General features: G+C 38.2%; 1 protein-coding gene and 1 long non-coding RNA gene across 5 annotated transcripts; one reads left to right on the top strand and one right to left on the bottom strand.

Moving 5' to 3' along the window:
• Positions 1–357: 357 nt before the first annotated feature.
• SLC25A16 (solute carrier family 25 member 16) lies at positions 358–17,866 on the top strand. 4 transcript variants are annotated; one of them, XM_042789697.1, is made up of 9 exons: positions 358–543; positions 1,509–1,601; positions 3,876–4,009; positions 5,711–5,774; positions 11,885–12,006; positions 12,544–12,610; positions 13,415–13,577; positions 14,462–14,530; positions 16,281–17,866. In XM_042789697.1, the coding sequence occupies exons 1-9, from the start codon at positions 450–452 to the stop codon at positions 16,435–16,437; spliced, it is 963 nt and encodes a 320-aa protein (XP_042645631.1). In that variant the 5' UTR covers positions 358–449; the 3' UTR covers positions 16,438–17,866. The 4 variants fall into 4 exon arrangements, with proteins under 4 accessions (XP_042645631.1, XP_042645637.1, XP_042645640.1 ...); XM_042789703.1 differs by lacking the exon at positions 1,509–1,601 and having other exon boundaries at positions 417–543; XM_042789706.1 differs by lacking the exons at positions 1,509–1,601; positions 3,876–4,009 and having other exon boundaries at positions 451–543.
• LOC116961987 lies at positions 9,619–21,262 on the bottom strand. The gene is made up of 4 exons (XR_004407299.2): positions 20,903–21,262; positions 20,702–20,802; positions 11,911–12,031; positions 9,619–10,465 (listed from the first exon to the last, which is right to left on the bottom strand). It is a non-coding gene; the product is annotated as an uncharacterized LOC116961987 (long non-coding RNA).
• Positions 21,263–21,411: the final 149 nt, after the last annotated feature.

Raw genomic sequence — 21,411 nt, 5'->3', positions numbered from 1 at the left:
GTTCTAGCATGAAGTAGCTATATAAACGCTTTAAAAAAAAAAAAGGGTTTTGGATTTAAATGAATTATAGGTATTTATTTAAACAGATTATATGTATGCATTTTTTTTTTTAATAAAACAAATTGTGTGGCCCAGTTACACCCATTTAGGTTGCATGCGCCGACGGCTCTAAGAACCTCCTGGTCATGGGCCCGGGGCACGTTTTCCTGGCGTGGGCGGCCACCCCGGGGGTTACCCCCCCCCACCTGCCGAGCACCCGGCCCCGCCGCCACCGGGCCGCTGGGCCCGCCCCGCCGCCTCCGGCGCGGCTCTGCGCAGGCGCGGCGCCCCGCGGCCGTGCTCGCAAGTGACGGCGCGGGGCCGCCCCGAGCCCCGCCCCTGCGCCGCGCGCTGCCCGCCCGCCTGAGGGAGCCGCCCGCGCCGCGCCCGGCCCGGCCCGGCCCGGCCCCATGGCTTCCCCGGCGGCGGCGGGGCCTGGCGCCGCGCTGCCCCCGGGAGCGGCGAGCCGGGACTTCTACTGGCTGCGCTCCTTTATCGCCGGAGGTGGGTTCCCCCCGGCGGGACCCTGCCCGCTCCCGGCGGGCTGCGAGGGGCGGGAGGCCGGGCTTTGCCGGGGGAGAGCAGAGGAGCCGAGCCGAGATCGGGGGGCGGCGCGGCGGAGGTCCCTTCTCTGGCGGTATCCCCAGTGAAACTGCCTTCGGGAGTAGCGGCACCTGGGGAAGCGGGGGGCTCTCTTTCCCTTTCACCCCCCCCCCCCCCCCCCCCTTTTTTTTCTCGCCGCCGATGTGCTGAGGCGGGTGACGCTGTACACGTGTGTCGGAACCGGCGCCGAACCCCGGGGAACAGCCAGTTACACGTTCACGGAGCCCGAACCCTCCCCGGGCAACGCGGGTTTCGCGTGTCCCCCAACTGTTGCGGCCGCTGGTGTGAAGATTAAGGTGGCGTGAAGCCGGCGGGGGGGGGGGGATCCCAAAAAACCACAACCCCATGTTATTAACTTATTCGAAAAAAACCCCTGTTTATTCTTCCTGTAAGGTGTTGGCCCCGCTGTCTGGTTTGCCAGGGGGCAAGAAGGTGGTTTTGTTATTTCAAGTTTTCCCGTCGCGCTGCGCTCCGTGGGGTGGCTCCGTGGGGTAGCGGGCACGGCCCGCTCCTTTGCCGGGGAGCGGCGGGGGCCGTTTGCCGCCGAGGGGAAGGAGGAAGCGGAGCGGAAAACTCTTAGGGTAACTTTTCTCTGAAAGTTGCTGCTGTGACTAAAGCAGCTGAGAGATGGTGGGCCGGGTTTTTGTCATCAGGAAAAGTAACTAAAACATTTCAGTAGGGCTTTAAGGATTCTGTAATATGCTGCTAATAGAGGCTGTTTACTCGTCATTGGGGCTTTTTCCAGTTCCTAACTGGGTTTCTCCTCCCTTATTCCATTTAAAAATACATTAGAGAAATCCCTTATTTATCTGCCGATATGAAGAACTTTTGCATCCCATCACTTTTCTGTTTCCCCTCTTGGAAAGGTGTTGCAGGATGTTGTGCCAAAACAACTACTGCACCACTGGATCGAGTAAAGATTTTGCTGCAAGCTCATAACCACCATTACAAACATCTAGGTAAGATGGCTGCTGCCTGTCTCGTTTTTGGTTTTAAATGCGATGTGTATGGTTTGGCTATGTTGATTTATTCAACGATGTGGCTGATAAAAAAAAAAAAAAAGTGCTAATCAGACGGAAGGTTGGATCTGTCTGGTCAGCCTCTGGGCCATGTTTTGTTAGTGTCTGAAAAGAAAAACAAAGCCCTGTGTGAGGAAGTTGTGGTATTGGTTGATGTGTTGGCGATGGAGATGTCAGAACAACCCTCAGAAAGGTACGTAAGAGCTAGTCTTGATCTTCCCCTTGCTGAAGCCCACAGGAGGTTGGTAGTCACAGGTTTAGAGCTTGGATCGTTTATGTAAGAACTGTCACCGCTGGGAACTGCTGCAGTCTGCGACAGCCACTGCCAGCTCCCAGGGGCTGTGGGAATCGGTGCTTTTCGGAACCCCGTAGCCCTCACCGGGCTGGTGATGCTGAGATGGTGACCACCAAATCCCGCAAGGCTGCCGTGCGGTGATGCTCGCAGAGAGAAGCGTGGTTGAGAGAAATTGAAGACAGAAGTGGGTTTGTGCTTGGTGTAAGGTGCAGGCAGTCTGGATTCGGCATCTGTGTTGCATCATGGTGAGAGAATAAACTCCGAGTTGTCACCATGTTCAGAACTGTTCTCTGTGGGGCTGTAACAGTGCCCTCTTGTGCAGAGTGTTTGAGGTATTGTGTGCCCTATGTTCTTGAAGTATGTCATAACTCCTGTTAGGAAATTTAAGAGTGTGACGGTTGTCAAGAAAAAAAAAAACACTGAGTTGATTAATTTTACATGTAATGGAACTCTGGAACTTTTAACTTAGACACTAAATGTATTTTTTTTTTGTAGAGGCTGCAAAAATAAATCTCGAAACAAAATTCAATGGATATATATTCACTTCACTGTACCAAAAAGGGAAACACAAATAGTGTGGCCTCTTGGTAACACAGTCGTGTAAGCATGCATTCAATCTGCAGTCTAAGAAGTGAAGGCTGAAATAATTGTTTTGACTGATATTTTAAATCCTTCTTTTGTTTGCCTCGTACTGTGCCATAACTGACAATTAAAATCTTATTTTCTTTCCTAGGTAGGGTGTTAGATGTGATGCTGATTATTTAGCATGTGTCTGACTCGAATACATGTCCTTGTTACATGTGTGCAAAAAAGAAAATTATGTGCACCTGTAGGTACAGAGACACGATGGATTGGTTCATCAAAGTGCTCACTAAATGTTCTTACCGCCCTTGTTCTGTGGAGAGTTTGTGCTACATGGGTGTCAGAGCATGTGTTTTAAGAAATAGGAACAGTAACTCATTGCAGGGTAGAGAGAAATTCAAATCATGGCATAAGTGTTCTCAGGGGCCTGTAATAAGCGTGACATCTTAAAAATACATTTAGTATTGCATTCTTAGAACTCCAGAAACTAAATAATACTTGTTTTATTTAGACTTCAAACTAAATTTTGTTGAGTACTCTCTTTTTTTTTCTGCCTGAAAGGTGTGTAAGCCATTTCCATGTACATATATAATTAGGTAGTTGCATATGAATGAAAACTGTATGATTGTTAGAGTCTATTACTTTACAGAAAAAAAAATTAAAAAGTGAGTTTGATAGAAATTGTGAATAACTAATAATATGTTCATAATAAAACTGTAGGTTTTGCTCAAACGTTGTGTGATCTTGCATTATTTCCCACCTGTTAAAAGGGAGTAGAATTGCTTCTTGTCGCAAAAACTGTGGGGCAGGAAGTGTGAAATGTTTAAGTTGTAAGTAGTGAGAGTTTTAAACGTGTTTATTTCATTTCGTCAGTGATGGCATCTAATCTGTAATTTAGCATGTAGCAATAGTAGATTGTTTTCCTATGCTTTTAGATTTTGAAGTATTTTTTCATCTATTCTGAACTGACTGAATTACAAGTCAACCAGTTTACTTCCTTCTGTTGTTAGTATTAGCTTCTGTGGGTGGGTAGTGTTGTCTGCAGTAGGATTGCTTGCAGTCCAGGCAGGTCATGGGGCCTGAGTGGGTGAAGTAAGAAGGAGGTTCACTGAGTCTGGGAGGTGAGAAAGCAGATAAAACTTAACCTTAAACCTCCTCCTTCTGGAAGTGTTTGGGCATTGAAAGTGGATTTTCCACTCTCCATAGTTACATGAGCAACATGATCCGGCCTTAGTTCTACGCATACTTTCTTACTGTCAGTAATATTTGCTTGATTTTTTTTTTTTTTCCTTCCCCCCACTGTAATTGTTAAATACCTCTTTTTGTATTGCTGGCAGGAGTGTTTTCTACATTGTGTGCTGTCCCCAAAAAGGAAGGTTACCTTGGACTGTATAAAGGAAATGGGGCAATGATGATTAGAATCTTTCCATATGGCGCAATTCAGTTTATGGCATTTGACCAATATAAAAAGGTAGTTGAATTTTTTTTTTCTGCCTACAATGAATAGAGACTCTTTAAGTGATTGAAACTAACACTGAAACTTTTGTGTCATATTGATTAGCTGCACGTCTTTCCTAAAGTTGCTTAATTTTATCTGAATCTACCCATTTAAAAAAGGGCAACAGTGAAACTTTTTGCAGTGTTGCTTGAGGAAAAAAATGCCCACCGATTTTTGTACCTTTGTATTGTTGAGATTAATGTTTGTGGGTTTTTTTTTTGTTTTTTTTTTTTTTTTTTTTTTTTTTTAATGAAAGAAAAGGTAATTTAAGGTCTGCTGTGATTTGTATTGCTATAACGTAGCCCATTGCGAATAATGTAGGAACAAAATGTAAAATGGAACCTCTTAGTACTTGAGTCTTAGTACTTGATGGATGCAATAACTTAAACTTGAAAGTCTCTCTGGATATGACTGTTACATTTGACCTGACAAATGACTATGTCAGGCTCTACCTAAAAATTACCTGGAAGAGAAAATGCACATTTCAGGGTCCTGCAAAAACTGTGGATTCCTTTATGCTCTCGTGCATTTAGTCTTTGATAATAAATGCATAATGAATCCCTGTAACATCTTTTGGAGATCAGGTGTTAGCATGAACATGTTTTTAAACATTGATTTTATGGGGTGAAAAATGCCATTTTACTGTTAGTGATGAGGAATTCTGTGTTTGAAAGGTCAGATTTAGTACCCAGTGAAGTAAATTGCATGATCTTTACTGAAGGCAGAGAGATTGAAACTGTGATTCCTTTCCCTAAAAAGCAAATTTCAGAAAGCTGAAACAAAGTAACTGTAATGACTTTCATATGTTGCTTTTTGTTTGTTTGTTTGTTTTTGTGGTGTATTCATAAATGCTGTTGATCTATGCTTGTTTTATGTTGTGTTAAATAAAAGGCTGTGTGCCAAGCTTTATAATTAAATGATTTATGAATCTGTAAATTTCAAGAAACCATTTAGTATCATAGCAGTTTGTCCATTATTTGACAACAAACATTCAAGATGTTTTGCAGGGATATGTGAAAGGGAAAAAAACTATTCTTGAAGAAGGAGGATATGAAATGATCTTCTTTATAGCAGAAATTATTTCTTAACTAGTCTTGGTTATTTGATAAAATCCTGGAAACTAATTTCTAACTTCCCTCTAGGATATAATGTTATTTAGGAAGTTCTTCTTTTCAAATGCTTGTCCAATTTATCTCTTCATTTTTTTTTTTTTTTTTGTAAAATCCAGTTAAAGTCTTAAAAATGTATGTTTCACGTGCTGTGCATGAAAGAAAAATTTATTCTTCAATGTGTCACCTTTCAACTTTGCTCAGTGTCCTTTGCTCTCTATCATGCAACAAGGGTACTATTCAGTTTGCCTTGTTTGACACACACTGAAGATAACTAAATAAACAACTAATCTAGTTTGTGAAGTAAACAGTACCAATACTTCCAACGAATTGTTTTGCCTTGTTAGTAGAATTCTAGCACTTTCATGTTTTTTAATAAATTGGTAACAGCAGCAATGTTCGGAAAATTCTTTTAATGGTAATTAAGTGCTCTGGTTTGAATTTGTAGTGTTGTAAACTTGTTGGAAAGAGCTACAGAGTTTGCATTAATGTGCTAATAAACTGTGTGATGTACTTGCTTGTATTTACTGATATATGACTGCCATAAATATTCTGTATTTTGTAGGTAATAAAGAAGCAACTTGGGATTTCAGGGCACGTGCATCGATTAATGGCTGGATCCATGGCAGGTAAAGTTTTGCATTTGGATTTCAGACATCCCCCTTGCTGAAGAGTTAATATTTGTTTAGAGGATGATTTGATGTGTTTTCAGGTCAACCTGTTTCAAATTTGTATTAAGCAAAAATACTAGTAAATGGTTAATGTAACAAATAGTTGCTTAATTGAAAACTGGTTGTCTAAGAACATTCTTTAAAATATATTTGTTGAAGCATTGAATTCTGTGCAATATTCTAAAGCACAGTTTTTATACTGTTTATTATGGCTTTTAAAAAGTGAAAAATCCCGTGTCATCAAGTTGAGGTATAAAGATGCAGGTTTTAGCAGAATTGGTTTGTCAGCCTGTCTGCCATTGCTACTAGGTTGAATATAAGCCTGTAGAAGTAGAGAACTGCAGCTCCTCAAATGGGCAGATTCTTTGGATTTGCCAGAAATGACTATACTGTTCAACATCTGATGCAGGATTGTCACGATACTCTTTAGCTCACATGTATGAATGTTAAAACACATCATTTATCAGTTAGTGCACTAGCAGTAGAAAAACCAACTTATAAACTGGCAGTATATAGCATGATTATACATTTCTGTTTTCTTGCTAGTCATTCAGCTGAAAGTAGCTCAGAAATAATAGGGGCAGGTAAGTAATACTGGACTGATTCTTAATCGAGGTGGTTCTTCATGTGCTTTTGCTTTGTAAAACAGGCTTAATACCATCTAGTGACAGTCCTTATGACAGGAGTATTAATGTTTAGCTTCTTTTGGAACAAAAATAATGGGGTTTGTTAATACTACCTTTAGTTAAACTAGGAAGACTCCATGAAAGTATTTTGGCTTTGCATGCCATCAGAGGAAAAGGAAAGAGAATGAAATGAAACCATTCAAAGATCCTAAAGACTGGCAAAATCCACATTGGCAAGATAGGTTCTAGAACTTGGCTGGCTTTCTATCTGAAAGAAGTGGAAAAAATACATAGATTTGTTTGTTTGTTTGTTTCCTTTTTTTCTTTCTTTCCCTCCAGCTTTAACTGTACTAAAGAACACTTTCATTTCCCCCCCCCCCCGCCCCCCCAAAAGCTTATTATTAGCTTTTTCAGAGCCTTATCAGAGACCTGGAACCTGCCTTGTGAGGCACTGTGAAAACATTGAATAATCAGCTTAACTTTGTCAGCGTTGGACGTGTTGGAATTCTTTGCGTAGATAAATTGCATCTGGCATCATTTTAAGCACCTTACTGGTTAAATCTGTTTTGTCTGGCTAGAGTAACAGATAAAATACATATACATTACCACCTGGAAAGCATGATCAAATGAAATGCTTTGTGTGGTGCATTTAAGTACAGTATACTCAGTAGTGTGCTATTGAGAACTCCAAAACTGAGTACATGAGCTCAATTTAGGTGTGCAGTGAAATGAACATAGCAGTCAGATATAATAATAGTATCACTTGTGAGTGTCATACAATTTGTTTAGTAGGTGGCATTAACTGCTTTTTGGGATATTAATTAGATCAATGAGAGGGGAGGGTTTATATTGAGTATGCCAAGAAGATACAGAGGAGGAAGGAGGCACTAAGAAGAGTGTAGAGTTGGAAATCTGATACAGAAGTTCTCTAGATTTGCAAACAAAATTAGAGACTTTTAAAAGCATTTGGTAAAAATTGTTTTAACTCCTATGGCTTAGACTGTTGCGGGATCCAATGAGGGATAGTGTTTTGCTTCTTCCAAGTTTAAATGTTTAAAGGAGACAGTGTGCTGCATGCACCCTAATGTTGGTGGAGAAGGGTCTTCACAGGTTCCTGGAACCCAATATGCAGTTGAAAATGCATAACCCTTGTTTCACTGTCCTTTTTGTCCCCTCTACACCATTTAGCCACACAGCTGTCTGCTTTCACTTCTGCGTACCCTACTGATACTTAAATCTTGCTTATGTCAGTGTTTCCAACATTGCTAGCAGTCAGCGGACCTGATTCCGCTTCAAAGTGGTGGGAAACATTTGAGTATCTTCTGTAACTGATAAACAGGATCAAAAGCATAACCACAGGGAAAGACAAGGCAATGAGGATGGGGGTAGCCGAGTGAGAGGAAAGAAAAACCTATTGTAATGCATGTATTTAAGGAGACCAAGTTAAAGTTACTGTGGAAACTTTAACTCTGAATTTCCTGAGTCTTGTGTGATTCAAATTTCAGCTGTAACACCTCATTAACAGATAAATGGTGAATAACTTCTTTTAAGGAAAGACAGAGCTGGGGAGAAGATAGAGAAATCATAGAGTTTAGTGGGGTGTAGGAAACAAAACGATCAAGTAACACCTGTATCAGAGGATGATTTTGCAAATCTAAATGGGGTTTTAGTTTTCGAATTGAAAAATCTGAATTAAAACACAGAAATGTGTATTTCCTCCCCTGCACTTGATTAACTTAAAAGAAGCCAAAAAAGACTAGATGTTTATTCTAAACTCAAGTTCCATGAAACTAATACAGAAAGCGTGGTTTTATCTTTTAGTAAAAGTGATTGGAAGAGAGTACTGATCTAGGAGGATTCTGACTGTCTCAGTTTTAACTAGTATGTATTTAACAGTTACCTATTTGAGTCAACATTTTAAAAGAATCTGTGCTGTTTATTTCTTCAGGTGCAATTTGTAAAGAAACAGAATTATGTACTGGATGTCTAGATACATTAGGAGTTGTAAACTAGGCAGTTCTTTAACTTGTCTGATGTATAGTCTTTGTCATCAGCTATTTCTCTGTATGTATAGTTCCTGAAGCTGTTTTGTTTGGAAGATGCCTCCTTGATAGATTAATCTTTATACTAGTTAAGGAACATATCTTCTGCAGTTCAAGGCTGTGACTTGTGCTTATCACTTTTTGAACTGTATACCTCTGAATTACCTGGTAGTACTTAGTTTGATCTACATAGTCATTGATAAAGTACAAAGAGCATGATACAGAAATCGTAAAAACTTGTGTATCAGATATGTTTGCAGTACCTGACCTTTGTAAATGTACCTCAGTTGGGTTTTTTTCTTGCTTCAGACGTTGGGTTTTCTTTTTATTTTCAAAGAAAAGGATGGAGGAATAGTAGGGAAGTTGGGAGACAGAGATAAGTCCCTATACAGCTAATCTCATTGTTAACTCCCAAAGCCTGGGAAGACAATCAAGGACAGTCTAATTCCTGTTGTGCTTCATTGACATTAAGTCTCTGTAAAGGTCTGTGTAACCCAGTACCTTGTCCTCAAGAGTGGTCAAAGGTGGTTGAAGACAATATGGCAAGCGAAGAATGGTCTCTCCCTGATTTTCTTGACTTCTGAGTCAGCATTTGTAGAGGAAACGTCTGCTGTTTTTGAAGAAGTGGTTCCTTAAAGGAGGGAGGAGCTACATTGCCCTATTATGATTATTTCACATCAGACACTGGGAATTGCAGCATGTATCTTTTAACTGTTGAAATAGTTCCGATTCTGTCCTGTTTAACCAACCATGGGAGACAGTTTTGGCTCAGCTTTCATTATTTGGTATAGACTTTGCTTCCTCAAGACAGAGTATCAGCTTTAAGATGCTATAGTCTGACTTCCGATAACTCATGATAATTAGGGAGTGGAGAGGAGGTTAGTAATTTTGTACACTTCACCACAATGGTTTTGTGTCCCAAAGCTGGCCACCACTTCTCCCAGAAAGGACAGTGTGTCTTCTGAGCCCCAAAGGAAATCTTGATCCCTTGTATGTACATTTTGCTTATATGAACAGTAAACAGTAACATACCTCTTCCTTTCTTTGAGAAAGTGTATTTTGTGGCTGATGTTAGGAATCCCATTTTTTTTCAGAATTCATGGCTAGAGGATTTTAACAAAAACTAAAAAGAAAAAAGATCCATTTAAATCCTTACTACATACGGTTTCTTTCAGTTACATCTGATTTTTTTTTTTTTTTCAATCGTTTGATTGTTGGACAAGCTCTTGGTTGGTCTGTTTGCTAGTCTTTGTTCAGAGAATATTCCTGGATGCATAGCAGTGCATAACTGGAAAGAGAAGGGGGGATAAATTTGCTTCTTTTCTGAAGTGGGATGACTTTCCTGTGAACTCTTAAGCGCTGTAAAAGCTTTTTTCCCCCTCTATTTTAGTTTTTTCTAAACTGCTTGAATTCATACATTTTACAACATTTCTGGACATCTCAGGCAATCCATTAGGAAAAGGCTGTAGTCTGAGGGATTGCCTTTAATGATGTAGGTCAGTGGAAAGTCCTAAAGTTGCTCTGATGTTTTGCAGCTTCCAACTTTTGAACCCTATGGGTGAGACAACATCAGAAATCAACTGCAGATGTCTCCTTTTTGTTCAGAGGAATTGTCCAAAATCCCTGACAGAGATGTTTTTGTCTTCTAAAATAAATTACTGGTAGGATACTCCAAAATGCCACAAACTTTACTCTCAGTTGACAGTTGACCAGTGTCAGCTTTTTAGCCCACTTAAGGTGTTAATGTTTTTGTTTTTGTTGTTGTTTTGTTTTTTTTTTCCCTCCCCATCTAATCATGATCTCATCTACCAAATCACTCAGCTTGCAAAGGTTGCTTTTTTTTCTCTCCAGACATAAAAGTTATGAAGAGTTTGTTTGCTGGAGTTGTGTTGTGTTTGGGTTTTTTTTTTTTTTTTTTTTTTTTGCCCTTCCCTGTTGTGGTTTTCTTCTGACTTTGTGGAAAGGAGGGGATATGATACACCTACAAAAAGAGATATCATTAAGACACTATTAAAACTTAAGAGGAAGTGGCAATTTCCTGTCAGCATAAAAAGTGTGCTTCTCTTCTGTAGGACCAATTTTTAAGGGTGATGTTTAACTAAATCAGAGCAGCTGGTAGAAAAACAGTCACGAAGGTTTTTGCTTTTTTCTCCTTTTCCCAGTATTTTATTTTATATTGATGGTGGTATACCACTAGAAAATTACCTCTGTTTTTAGTAAACAGGTTTAACTATTCCCTCCAAATCATTTGTCAGTAACTGAGTGGTTTACCTCAAAAGTTAGCAGTACGAAATAGTTTGTTATTCAGGTAACTGTTAGGGGAGTTGTTCTCTGCACTGGAGTTCTGTTTCCAAAATTACAAGTTGGTCAGTATCTAATCAGTTTTGAAGTAGTTTGTAACTGGATGAATCCCAATACTTGATTTTTTTATTTTTTTTTTTTTGCATATTAAATCTAGAAGTAACTTTTTTGGTCAGAGTTTTAAACCAGAAGTGCTAGTATAAGGCAAACTATTAAAATGCAGTAATGCAATGCGGTTAAGTACTCTTGATCAGTATGATCCTAACTTTATTTTCATAGAATGACAGATGGGTTTGGGTTGGAAAGGACCTTAAAGCTCATCTAGTCCTAGCCCTCCTGCCATGGGCAGGGACCCCTTTCCCCCAGCCCAGGGTGCTCCCAGCCCCGTCCAACCTGGCCTTGAACCCTTCCAGGGAGGGGGCACCCACAGCTGCTCTGGGCACCCTGGGCCAGGGCCTCACCTCCCGCACAGGGAAGAATTTCTCCTGTATATCTAATCTATATCTGCCCTCTTTCAGTTTAAAACTGTTACATTACCCTTTGTCCTATTTTAAATGTTATTAGAATATATTTGGTATTTTCAGATGCAGTCAATAGATACATGTATCTATATCCGGTAATCACATCAAATTCTGACAAAACCTTTTTGAAATTAAACATATAAATTTGGTGGGTTTTGGTGTTGTTTTTTTTTTTGTTGTTTTTTTTTTTTTTTTTTTTAAGATATGGTAGGATTAGGTTTCATGGTTGCAGTCCAGTAAAGCTGATGCACTTGACTGGCCTGATGGGTATGAGCCATGGACTTAAAGAAGATTGCTCATTTGAATACTCTTAGGCTCATAACTCTTTGAAAAAGCAAGGCCTAGGTGTGCAGCTTCAGTGAACACCAAGTATAAACGTAAATTCTTTGTGTGTTGCTGAAGTTACTGTTCCTATTTGCTAATTATAGGTGACTTTAAGTGTTTCTTTCACAAAATAATTTGTATATGCTATTATATTCACTGCCACAAAAAGAAATTTTGATTTTCACAATAATTCTAGAATCAGATAAGGTGTAGGTGAGTTTTGTTTGCTTGTTTTGTTTTTGTTTTTAATAAAGGTATTACAGCAGTGATTTGTACTTACCCTCTTGATATGGTTAGAGTTCGTCTGGCGTTCCAAGTAAAAGGGGAACACAAGTACATGGGAATTATCCATGCATTCAAGATGATTTACACAAAGGTATTTTTTCTTTTAATCTTCAGTCCTGTCAAAGCAAAATATGCTCTTTAAAGAATGTCGCACTGCATTGAAAATAGTAGCCTGATGGAAAATAACATGACTTCATCGCGTGCACATTGAATTTTTTTAATGTAAAAAACTATCTGGATGCTTCCTTCTACTTAGGCTGCTGAGATGTAGCTAAGACTTACGTATGTGGGAGGTCAAAAACAGCAGAGAGAAGTTGCTTTTCAAGAACAAGTGCTAATGATACAAAAAAATTTGGGGAGGAGGGATATGTATAATGTAGAATGTCTCCTAGATTACTATTTTGAATATAGATTTTTCTCCTCCGTTTTCACTTTTTTATCTCCTATGGAGCCAGGCAGTTGTCCCTTCAATCTTCAGGCACAAGAAATGGAAACTGATGTTAGCTCCTTGGTGCTAGATGATGCTAGTCAGACTGCTGTCACGTGAATCTGTATGAACAGTCTTATAACTTGTTAAGACATTTGTTGTATTTCTTGCCGCAAACGTACTTGTATTTTTCTTTCAAAGGAAGGTGGTTTTAGGGGGTTCTACAGAGGGCTGATGCCAACTGTTGTAGGAATGGCGCCATACGCGGGTAAGTTAACAACAGGACGTGGCAGTCCTTCAGCAGTTATGTGCGCTACTAAATTTACGTAATATATTTGCACGTGTAGTTAATTAGCTTCTGTTCAAATCAAGGATTCTGTTATTTACTGAATGGAGAGGGGAGGCCAGTATAAGCATTTGCAACTCTTCTATCTTAATTTAGAATCGATCAATGTGTGTTAAAGCGTCTTTAGTAGGCAAAGCCTAGCTTTTCTGAAACTTGAAGTTGAGAGGGAGAGGTGTAAAGTAGTGATTCTTTCTCTTCTGCATCCGGTTTTCCCCCAGCAAAGCATGTAGGATATTTCTCTCAAATAGGTATATGGATGAGAGAGCAGAGCGCTCTGTAGATGGAGACTTAGAGCCTCTGCATTGGCTCCATCTCCTGGTGACTTTTATGTGAATACTTACACAAGTTAAAGCAGTGGGTGACGTGGGTTGGAGGCACATCAGAACTGCCCAGCCAGACTACACTTATATTTAAAACATGAAAGTTGTTCTTCAGCTGAAAATATCTTAAGAGTTACTCTTAACAGCAACCCAGTAATTTAAAACCCACAGACTATCTTATTTAAAACATTCTTTTAATGTGAATTATAAACACTGATTCATTTGGACAGAAGTTACTGTAGAAGGTCAAAATATTATTTGTCTGTTTCTTTCTGCCTAAGAAAAACTTCTAAAAGATTTGGAATATAGTTTCATTTTGTAATTGAAGCTTTTTGCTTATGATAATGATGCATCGACAAATAGTTTGCTTTTTTATGAAAGTACATAAAATTAAATTTCCTTTTAGGTTTTTCATTTTTTACCTTTGGTACCTTAAAGAGCATTGGACTTGCTCAAGCACCTAACTTGCTTGGACGGCCTTCATTAGATAATCCCGATGTCTTAGTTTTGAAAACACATGTAAATCTGCTGTGTGGTGGCATAGCTGGAGCAATAGCTCAGACGATATCGTAAGTTTGGGTATTGTGGTTTTTTATTTTACTTTTTTTTTTTTTTTATATATACAGCTGTTTAAAGAACCTTTTATCTGAGAATATAGTTTTATGTAAGTCTAGTTATTAGTTTTTAAATCAGGTTAATCAGACACTGGAATTCAGTTATTTCCTATTGTTTCATTTAGTAAATATCTATTTAATCTTCAGGGTCTTTAAAGTTATATATATTGAGTTGATTAAAGAAATTCAGACAGATCTCCTAAAATCAGTTGGAATCTTGTTTGGTAAGCTATGAAATTTTGACCATGAACATAATTTGCAGAATTTTATTATTCCAATTTATTTTCAAAACAATGTAAACAGTGAAGCCATAGAATTAAAACAAAACAAAACCCCAAATGTCTTAGATATTGTATTTGGCATTATTTTTTTTTATTACCTTGCCTGCTTTCTCCATTCTCATGCTGTTCTGTCATATTTTATTTTGTCCATAAAATAATTTAATGGACTTAAATGGCATCATTTTTTCACTAAATCACTGCATTACAAATGTAATTTTCTATTAATCCTTGAACTGTTAATTTTATTTTCAATTCAGGTGTTTTCTCCCTCCAGCGTTTTACAGACTGTTTTATACTCTCATCTGATCTTCATGTGTCTTCCTTACTCGTGCCAAATGGAATATATTAAGAGATCTGATTTGCTGGTTTTGGTTGTATAGGGGAAATCTCCCTTTCTGGAGAATTTTCAGCTGTGTTGAGAATCTTGAGCTGGATTCCTGACTCATTGAAAAGGGAGCTTGGATGTTGCACATGGACTTCTTTGTGTTCTTTTTTAAACTACATGCATACAGTCATCACACATCTGGTTGAACTGCTGTTCAAATATCTCCTCTGTAGATATCCCCTTGATGTAACTCGTAGGCGAATGCAGTTAGGAGCGGTTCTCCCAGACTCTGAAAAGTGCCTGTAAGTATTTTCTTTTCATCCGTAACAACTGAAATCTTAGACACCTGAGAAGAGTTAAATTCTTAAAGTTTTAAAAAACCTAAACAAACCCCAAACTACTTTGTTGTTGATTTCTTCATTGTTTTAATGACTAAGTTTCCACACAGACAAAAGCTGCCTTTACCACTCTGAGGCTCAAAAACATAACTGAAGTCACAATGGCACTTTTGTCATTAGTACTGTGGTTTTATTAGTAACATATTTTTCTTGTATTTTAACTCGATTTGCAGTGTCTTTCTTTAATAGCAGCAGGATCTCTAAGAGAGAGATTGTATGCTTCTACTGAAATGAAATGTTTCAAAGTGATTTTAATGATGCAGAATTGGTTCCATAAGATGATTTTGCATAATACTGTTATATTTGACTTTTCTTAAATTTATGGTAGTGTCCCACACGTAGTTGGGGTTCATCCAGTGGATGAGGAAGTACCATAATGTCCTTAAAATCATAGTATTAAATCCGCTCTCATCTTGAAAAACTTTATGAATTTCAAATCGCCTCAACCAAATTCAATTCCAGAACAGCTTTATCTTGGTTGCTTTCAATCTTGTGGAATTGTGCATGTCTGAATGCAGTGTGGTTAAGTGCAAACGTCCTGCGGGGCAAATTGGATCTCACTAACAGTAGTCAGTGACCTTCCTTAAACAACCTGGATGTTGCTTTCTGTGAAAGTCGCTGTTCTGTTTTCCTTAGGAGCGTTACTGCTGGCTTTTTTTTTTTTTTTCTTTTTTTCTGCTTGGCTATTTTCCATGCCAGATACTTTAAAAATGTGTTAATTGTTCTTGGGGGTTTACTTTCTGCATTTGTGAGAATTATTTTTATAGACGTTAGGGTTCCTAACTTAACAATATTGTTGTGACCATGTCTGAGAGCTGCACCTTGAAGGAGAGTAGACATATATGTCTTTAGAGGATGAGAGGATAAAGCAAGTAGGAAATCTCGGGGCTTTGAGGCATATGGAAGCTGTTCTCAAAGAGCAGTGTCTTTAATAGCTTGGAAATACTGAGCACCTTTGATTTTTACATGGCTTTGCATTTAATGTTCTCCTTGCATATACACTGCAAATTCTGCTTTTATTAAAGTCAAATATTATATACTTCACATAAATTCTAGCATTTCTCTTTGAGGGAATACTAGGTCTTTGTCATGGTAGAGGAAGCTACACACATGCAAGACATAAAATACAGTGCTAAATGTAAATTTTATATGCAAAGCTTTAGAAGGACGGGTAGTATGATCAAGTGCTCAAAGAAAGAGAATAGGATACAAGCCTAAATGCTGATCTCCAGTGCAAGAAGTGTGTGCTACATTGGGTACATGATGTTTTTGTTCCTCAGGATTACATTTGTAAGAAGAATTGATGCTTCTCAACTCCTTCCTGTCAGACAGGCAACAGAATATGCATAGCCATGCTGATGTAAAATGTCATAATATGGCTTTTAGGGCAGGTATTTTCAGACTGAAACTTCTTTAAATGGAATTGCACTATCCTCTTTCCAGTTCCCAGCCTTGAGGCCCAGATTTCTTGCAGAAGCTCAGACTGTTTTCTGAGTCCTAAAAAGACTATAATGCTCTGCTCTGTGGAGTACCGTGGGGTTTTCTCCATAGATCTCTTAAAAACCAAGTAAAACAGTGACTTGTATTTAAAAGAAAGTGACTTTGGCTATTGAAGATGTGAATGCAATAATGATCTGAGTTCTTATTTTTTCAGTACAATGGTGCAGACACTGAAATATGTGTATCAACAATACGGAATACGAAGAGGATTATACCGTGGTTTATCTCTGAATTACATTCGTTGTATTCCTTCCCAGGCTGTGGCTTTTACCACATATGAACTTATGAAACAATTCTTGCACCTCAACTAATTTTTTTTTAAGAAGACTTTCCTGTAAAACTACACTATCAGTCCTCAAATTGTATTGCTGAGGAAATTACTTGAAGTTGAAAAAAAAAAAAAAAAACAAAAAAGCTATCTGTTACTGTGGAACTGCTGTTGTCTGACATTTTTATTTGCCAAAATGTGGTTAATTTCCTGGAGTCCAACCAGGAGACAGATCAAAATAAACATTAGTTAGCTATAAACATTTTTTTGTACTTGATCTTCTAGGCTTCATTAGATTAATGTTAAGAATTACAGTCTTAAAATTGCACCCATATTTTATACGGGTTTCAAGCTGTTAGTTATTTAGCTTTATCACCATTCCAGGAGTTATACACATGGTTATACTGCTTTTTAAGCTAGTAGTTAGACATCTGTTGTTCTTCAAAAATGAAATTGAATAAACTGATTTGAACAAAATGCAATGATTTTCATATTCAAATACTTGCCAGCTCTGTAGAAGCTGAACTCAGAAGACCACAACTTAAACATCTTTTCATTCTTTTTTTGTACAAGTTTTCTGTATGCAAGAACAATGCATGTATCTCCAGATTGGTACATATGAAAGTCTCTTCAACCATTTCAATACAAAATGACAAGAGGTATTTAATGTTATTAGTAATGTTGCGATTTGGAAACGGATTTCTTGGCATACATTCTATTAGAAAAACGCTATATCTACACAAATAAAACCAGGGGAAGTTTTTACTAGTGCTAGAGAAGATCTCCTTAAGGCAATTAGAATGGTCTAGTCTTTTCTGTGGAACTGAATGTTCTCAATTCAGTTTATTGACGACTGAGTATTTAATGTACTTTCCAGTACTAGCTTGTGTAAACAGGTTAGTCCCTACCTTAAAACATGGTGACAAACAAGACTGCATGCTGCTGCATTTACTTATTTAGGCATATGGACCATATTCAACCTCGTGCAAGAAAAGAAAATGAAGTTTGTATTGGAATCTGTAGATGTGTGTATGTACTGTTTCTAAAGTATGGTATGCAATAGACTATTACATGTTTTCCTTCTCCTGCCATTCCTTTGTAGAAGGAATTATTTTCCAGACTTGTATAAACAAGATTTGCATTGGTACTCTTGATTTTACTCACTTGATTCAGGAAACTGTAAAGCATTTACTTTAAGTGATGTAAGTTATTTATTTATTGTAAATATTTTAGCAGTGTCTTTTAAGAATTGGTAATGGCTATGTTAAGTGGTGGATGGTAAGATCGATTTGTTTAATTTTGACAAATTTGACAAACTGGATTTTGAGTTATATATTCAATACCAACTTTTGTGGCCCAAATTTTTCTTTTCCAATTTCTTAAAAGTATGTATTTCTTTGATATTTAACAATGCAGTTATGGACAGAGAATGAGATGTATTTGAATTTATTTTATTAAAAATTTTGAATTGATGTCTTTGTGTGATTTGTATGTGCTGAAGCCAGAAAGAATGCATGTTTCTGGAATTATCTGTATGTTTACCCTTGCAGATGAATCTGTGTAACATTGAAATTCTTAATTAAGAGACAACAAATAAGAATTTTTTTTTTGTCTGATCTTTAGTTTCACTTAAAAGAAAACTAACTAATATCATAGTGAATTTTTATCTTCTAAAGTCCTTGCAGTACAGCTAAATCCACTGTATTAAAATAAAAAGTGCCATTTTTCTTTCCTGTAGTGTTTTACTGTGTGAGCAAATAGGCATTTTCTCAGGTGCCAGTTCGTTGCCATGTTAATACTGTTAAGGAGGTTGAAATTTAGAGATTTGCATCTTAATTTTACTAAAAGTGATATATTTGAGGAACTCAAATAGGTTTGAGCTGTGTCATGAAAAGTTCTTACGCAGATTAAAGCAGAATCCAGCATATTCACGCCTAAGAGGAGAAGATCAGTAAAAAGTATCCACTAAATAAATGAGTAGGATATTGAATGTGAAAAACAGACCTACTGGATGAAACTGTGTTGTATTTTCAGGATTAGGTTTTAAAAATAAAATTTAAAAGTGTATGAATAATTCAGAAGTTGGAAGTATTTTAATACTTTTGAGCAAGGTCTAGGAAATAAAAGTACTTTTGTCCAGGGGCTAGATGGGAGGAGACTGCAGTTTCTAATTTTTTTTTTTTGGGGGGGTGGGGTGGCTATTTCTGTCTCTTTCTGGAAAGCCTATTCAGGTATTTCTTATTTTGTTAGGACAGTGCATTTATTTAGAGTAGCTGACTACCACAGTGGAAACATAGGACTTAATTGTAAGTCCTCTTTCTTTCTGCAGTGACAGTGCTATAAAAATTGGGTTTATTTTCATTTTGAACCACTGAGGGATTTATTCTCTTGCTTTTTCTTTTCTGACTCTTCAGTATTTTCAGTGTACTGAACAAGCAACATCAAATTTTAGCCAGTAAAAAGTACATGATTAGGCTCCAGCCAAGCTCATTTCTATGCCTTAATCACATACTTCCTAATTAGTTTTTTCTGTTTACTTTTTCAGCAACTGGAAGGAGCCTGGATATGTTTTTGCCTTTATTTCCTAAACATTTGTATCATAATAATCTCATAACTAATAGTTCTATCCAGTAAAGTAATTATTTTGTGAAGAACTGGTTATGTAGCCTCAGTATTTTTAATCTCTGTTAAATCCACCTATTTCCAATGCAGTTTGACATAAAGGTAGAAAAGAGAGCTTTGCCATTTTAGGACTCCTTCAGGTGAGAGACTTTCACACAGGCTTCTTCATGATATGTCTTGAAAATCTGAGTCTTGGGGGGTTTCTTTCCAGTGACTAAACATCATGTCTTTAAAATGACTCCCTTCATCTCCACATTCTTACAGTTGAAGATTTTGTCTGCTGTAACTAAGGCATTTATGTATGACCAATAGCCCAGTTTGCAGTCATTACACAGAAAAATTTAATGTATTTGAACATTTTTTTTACACTGGTTAATATCAATGTCTTTATTAATTTCATTACTAATATCCTCTGAATTTTTTTTTTTTTTGTTGCTCTTTTAAATGAGCTGAGACCTCAAGGTGGACAAATTCGGCTGACACTTGTCAAATTCCTCCTTTCCTTGCTTGAAAAAGGAGTGTGCAAGGCACTTGTTATAAGCCTTCTTTTATGTTTGCAACTCAAAACAACTATATTTATTCAATTCCAACAGGTATAAAAGAAAAGATCTCTGTGCTTGGTCCTTAACTGTGTCCTTATTCTGCGCAGTTAGGGCGAGTGAGTGTTCAGCTTGGAGATCTCTGCTTTAGTGATGTGACAGGCTGCCCCCTGAGCATCCTCAGAGTGGATTCCAGGGTGCTTCAGGCTCATTTGAGGCTCATTCAGGCTCTTACTCTCCTTTTTCCAAGGTCTGTTGGCAGGATCTGACCTGTTCTTCTGCCACAGTGCTAGCACAGTTACATAGTAAATCTGTTCAGCAAGCTAGACGGGTTTCCTTGTGGCTAATTTATACTGATTTATTCTGATATTTGCACCTTTGGCTGCTGTTTGACCTCTTACTCAGCCAGGGTAGATGGACTAGATACAATGCAGCAGGGAAATATATATTACTGAGGTAGTTGCTGGGGTAGACACAGCTGTAGGTTCCACTCATACATTTCCCTGATTAAACCGGGGCATATAGAGCATGTTAAATGTTTCTAAGTATAGATAGTTAACTCCCTGTTTGTTACATGTTTGGAAGGAACAAATTTCATTATCTTGGGATAATAAATTTTTTACAGTAAGTTCCTGAATTTACACAGTACAAACTTGCTGGAGAACATTGATGTGTCTTAAAATTGTAAGAATATTATTTTCAACCACTGATGTGAGAAAGAATCAAAAGAGCTATAGTCTGAACACTTCAGTGCAACTTTGGGTACTAAAGTAAAGTTTGGTATTTTCCTGGATTTCACAGACTCTCTGTAGAGGCTCCCTGGACTGCTTGGATTTTAGCTATCTTCAAAAAATACTTAAAGCCTATTTTGTACTTTTATAACCATAATCTGTTAAGATACTTATCTTTTAGTGTATGAGAGATGTATAGGCAACATGAGACTACTGAACACAAAGTATGTAATCTCTTCTAATACCAGATCAAATTATGTGACTGCATTTAGTAGTATTGACACATAACAGTTCAATCACAAGTAAGGTTATATTAGAGGTTCTGCAATGGAAAGCAACATTAATGTAGTTTACTGCATGTATTTCAGGACTATCCCAAAGAAAAGTAAAGGGGATAATTTAAATATGTTCTCACCTTTTAAAATTCAAGATTTGATCCTTCTGTTCTGATGTCTAACCATTGGCCAAAACTGTCCTCTTCACAGGACTAGAGCCTCATAGTTTCCCAATGTCTGGCTACATTAAAGAGATAATGAGACAAAACTCTTAATGCACCATTTTCCTGACATTTAAATTACAGAAGAGTTATACAGTGATGTATTAATATACTTAATACCTGTGTCCATTAATTGGTAGAAGTGATGGTCTGTGATCCAGAACGCTTTGCTGATGTAGTGGGTTTGTGGTAAAAAAAAAAAAGGCAAGGAAAGGAAATCTGTGTATCTGAAACTTCTTTGTGACCTCTGAAAGCTTGCCAATGAGGACCACCGAACGAAACTGGTTCTTACCAGAGAGAAAGTTTGACTATCGGGCTGAGATTCACCCATCAGCAGGCGAGAGCAAAAGGCGCACCTAAATTTACCTCGCGCTACTGCACTTGAATCGTAAGAGGGACCACGGTTGCGACAGCACTGGCTGCTGTGCGAGTAAACGACAGCTCGGGCCGAGAGTTGCCGTTACCGGCGCCGGGAGGCCGTTGGGCTCCCTCAGGGAGCGGGCCCCGCCCCCCCGGCAGCGGCTGCGGGGAGCCGCGCGCGGGAAAAGCTCGCGCCTCGACCCGCCCCGGCGGAGAACCTCCCTCCCGGCACCCCCATTGGCTGCGCTAACTCTTTCTCAGCCAGTGGC

Source organism: Tyto alba, unplaced genomic scaffold (genome assembly GCF_018691265.1).
Source record: "Tyto alba isolate M040663 unplaced genomic scaffold, T.alba_DEE_v4.0 Super-Scaffold_1, whole genome shotgun sequence".
Classification (NCBI taxonomy): Eukaryota; Metazoa; Chordata; class Aves; order Strigiformes; family Tytonidae; genus Tyto; species Tyto alba.
This window is presented reverse-complemented; position numbering and strand designations above follow the sequence as displayed.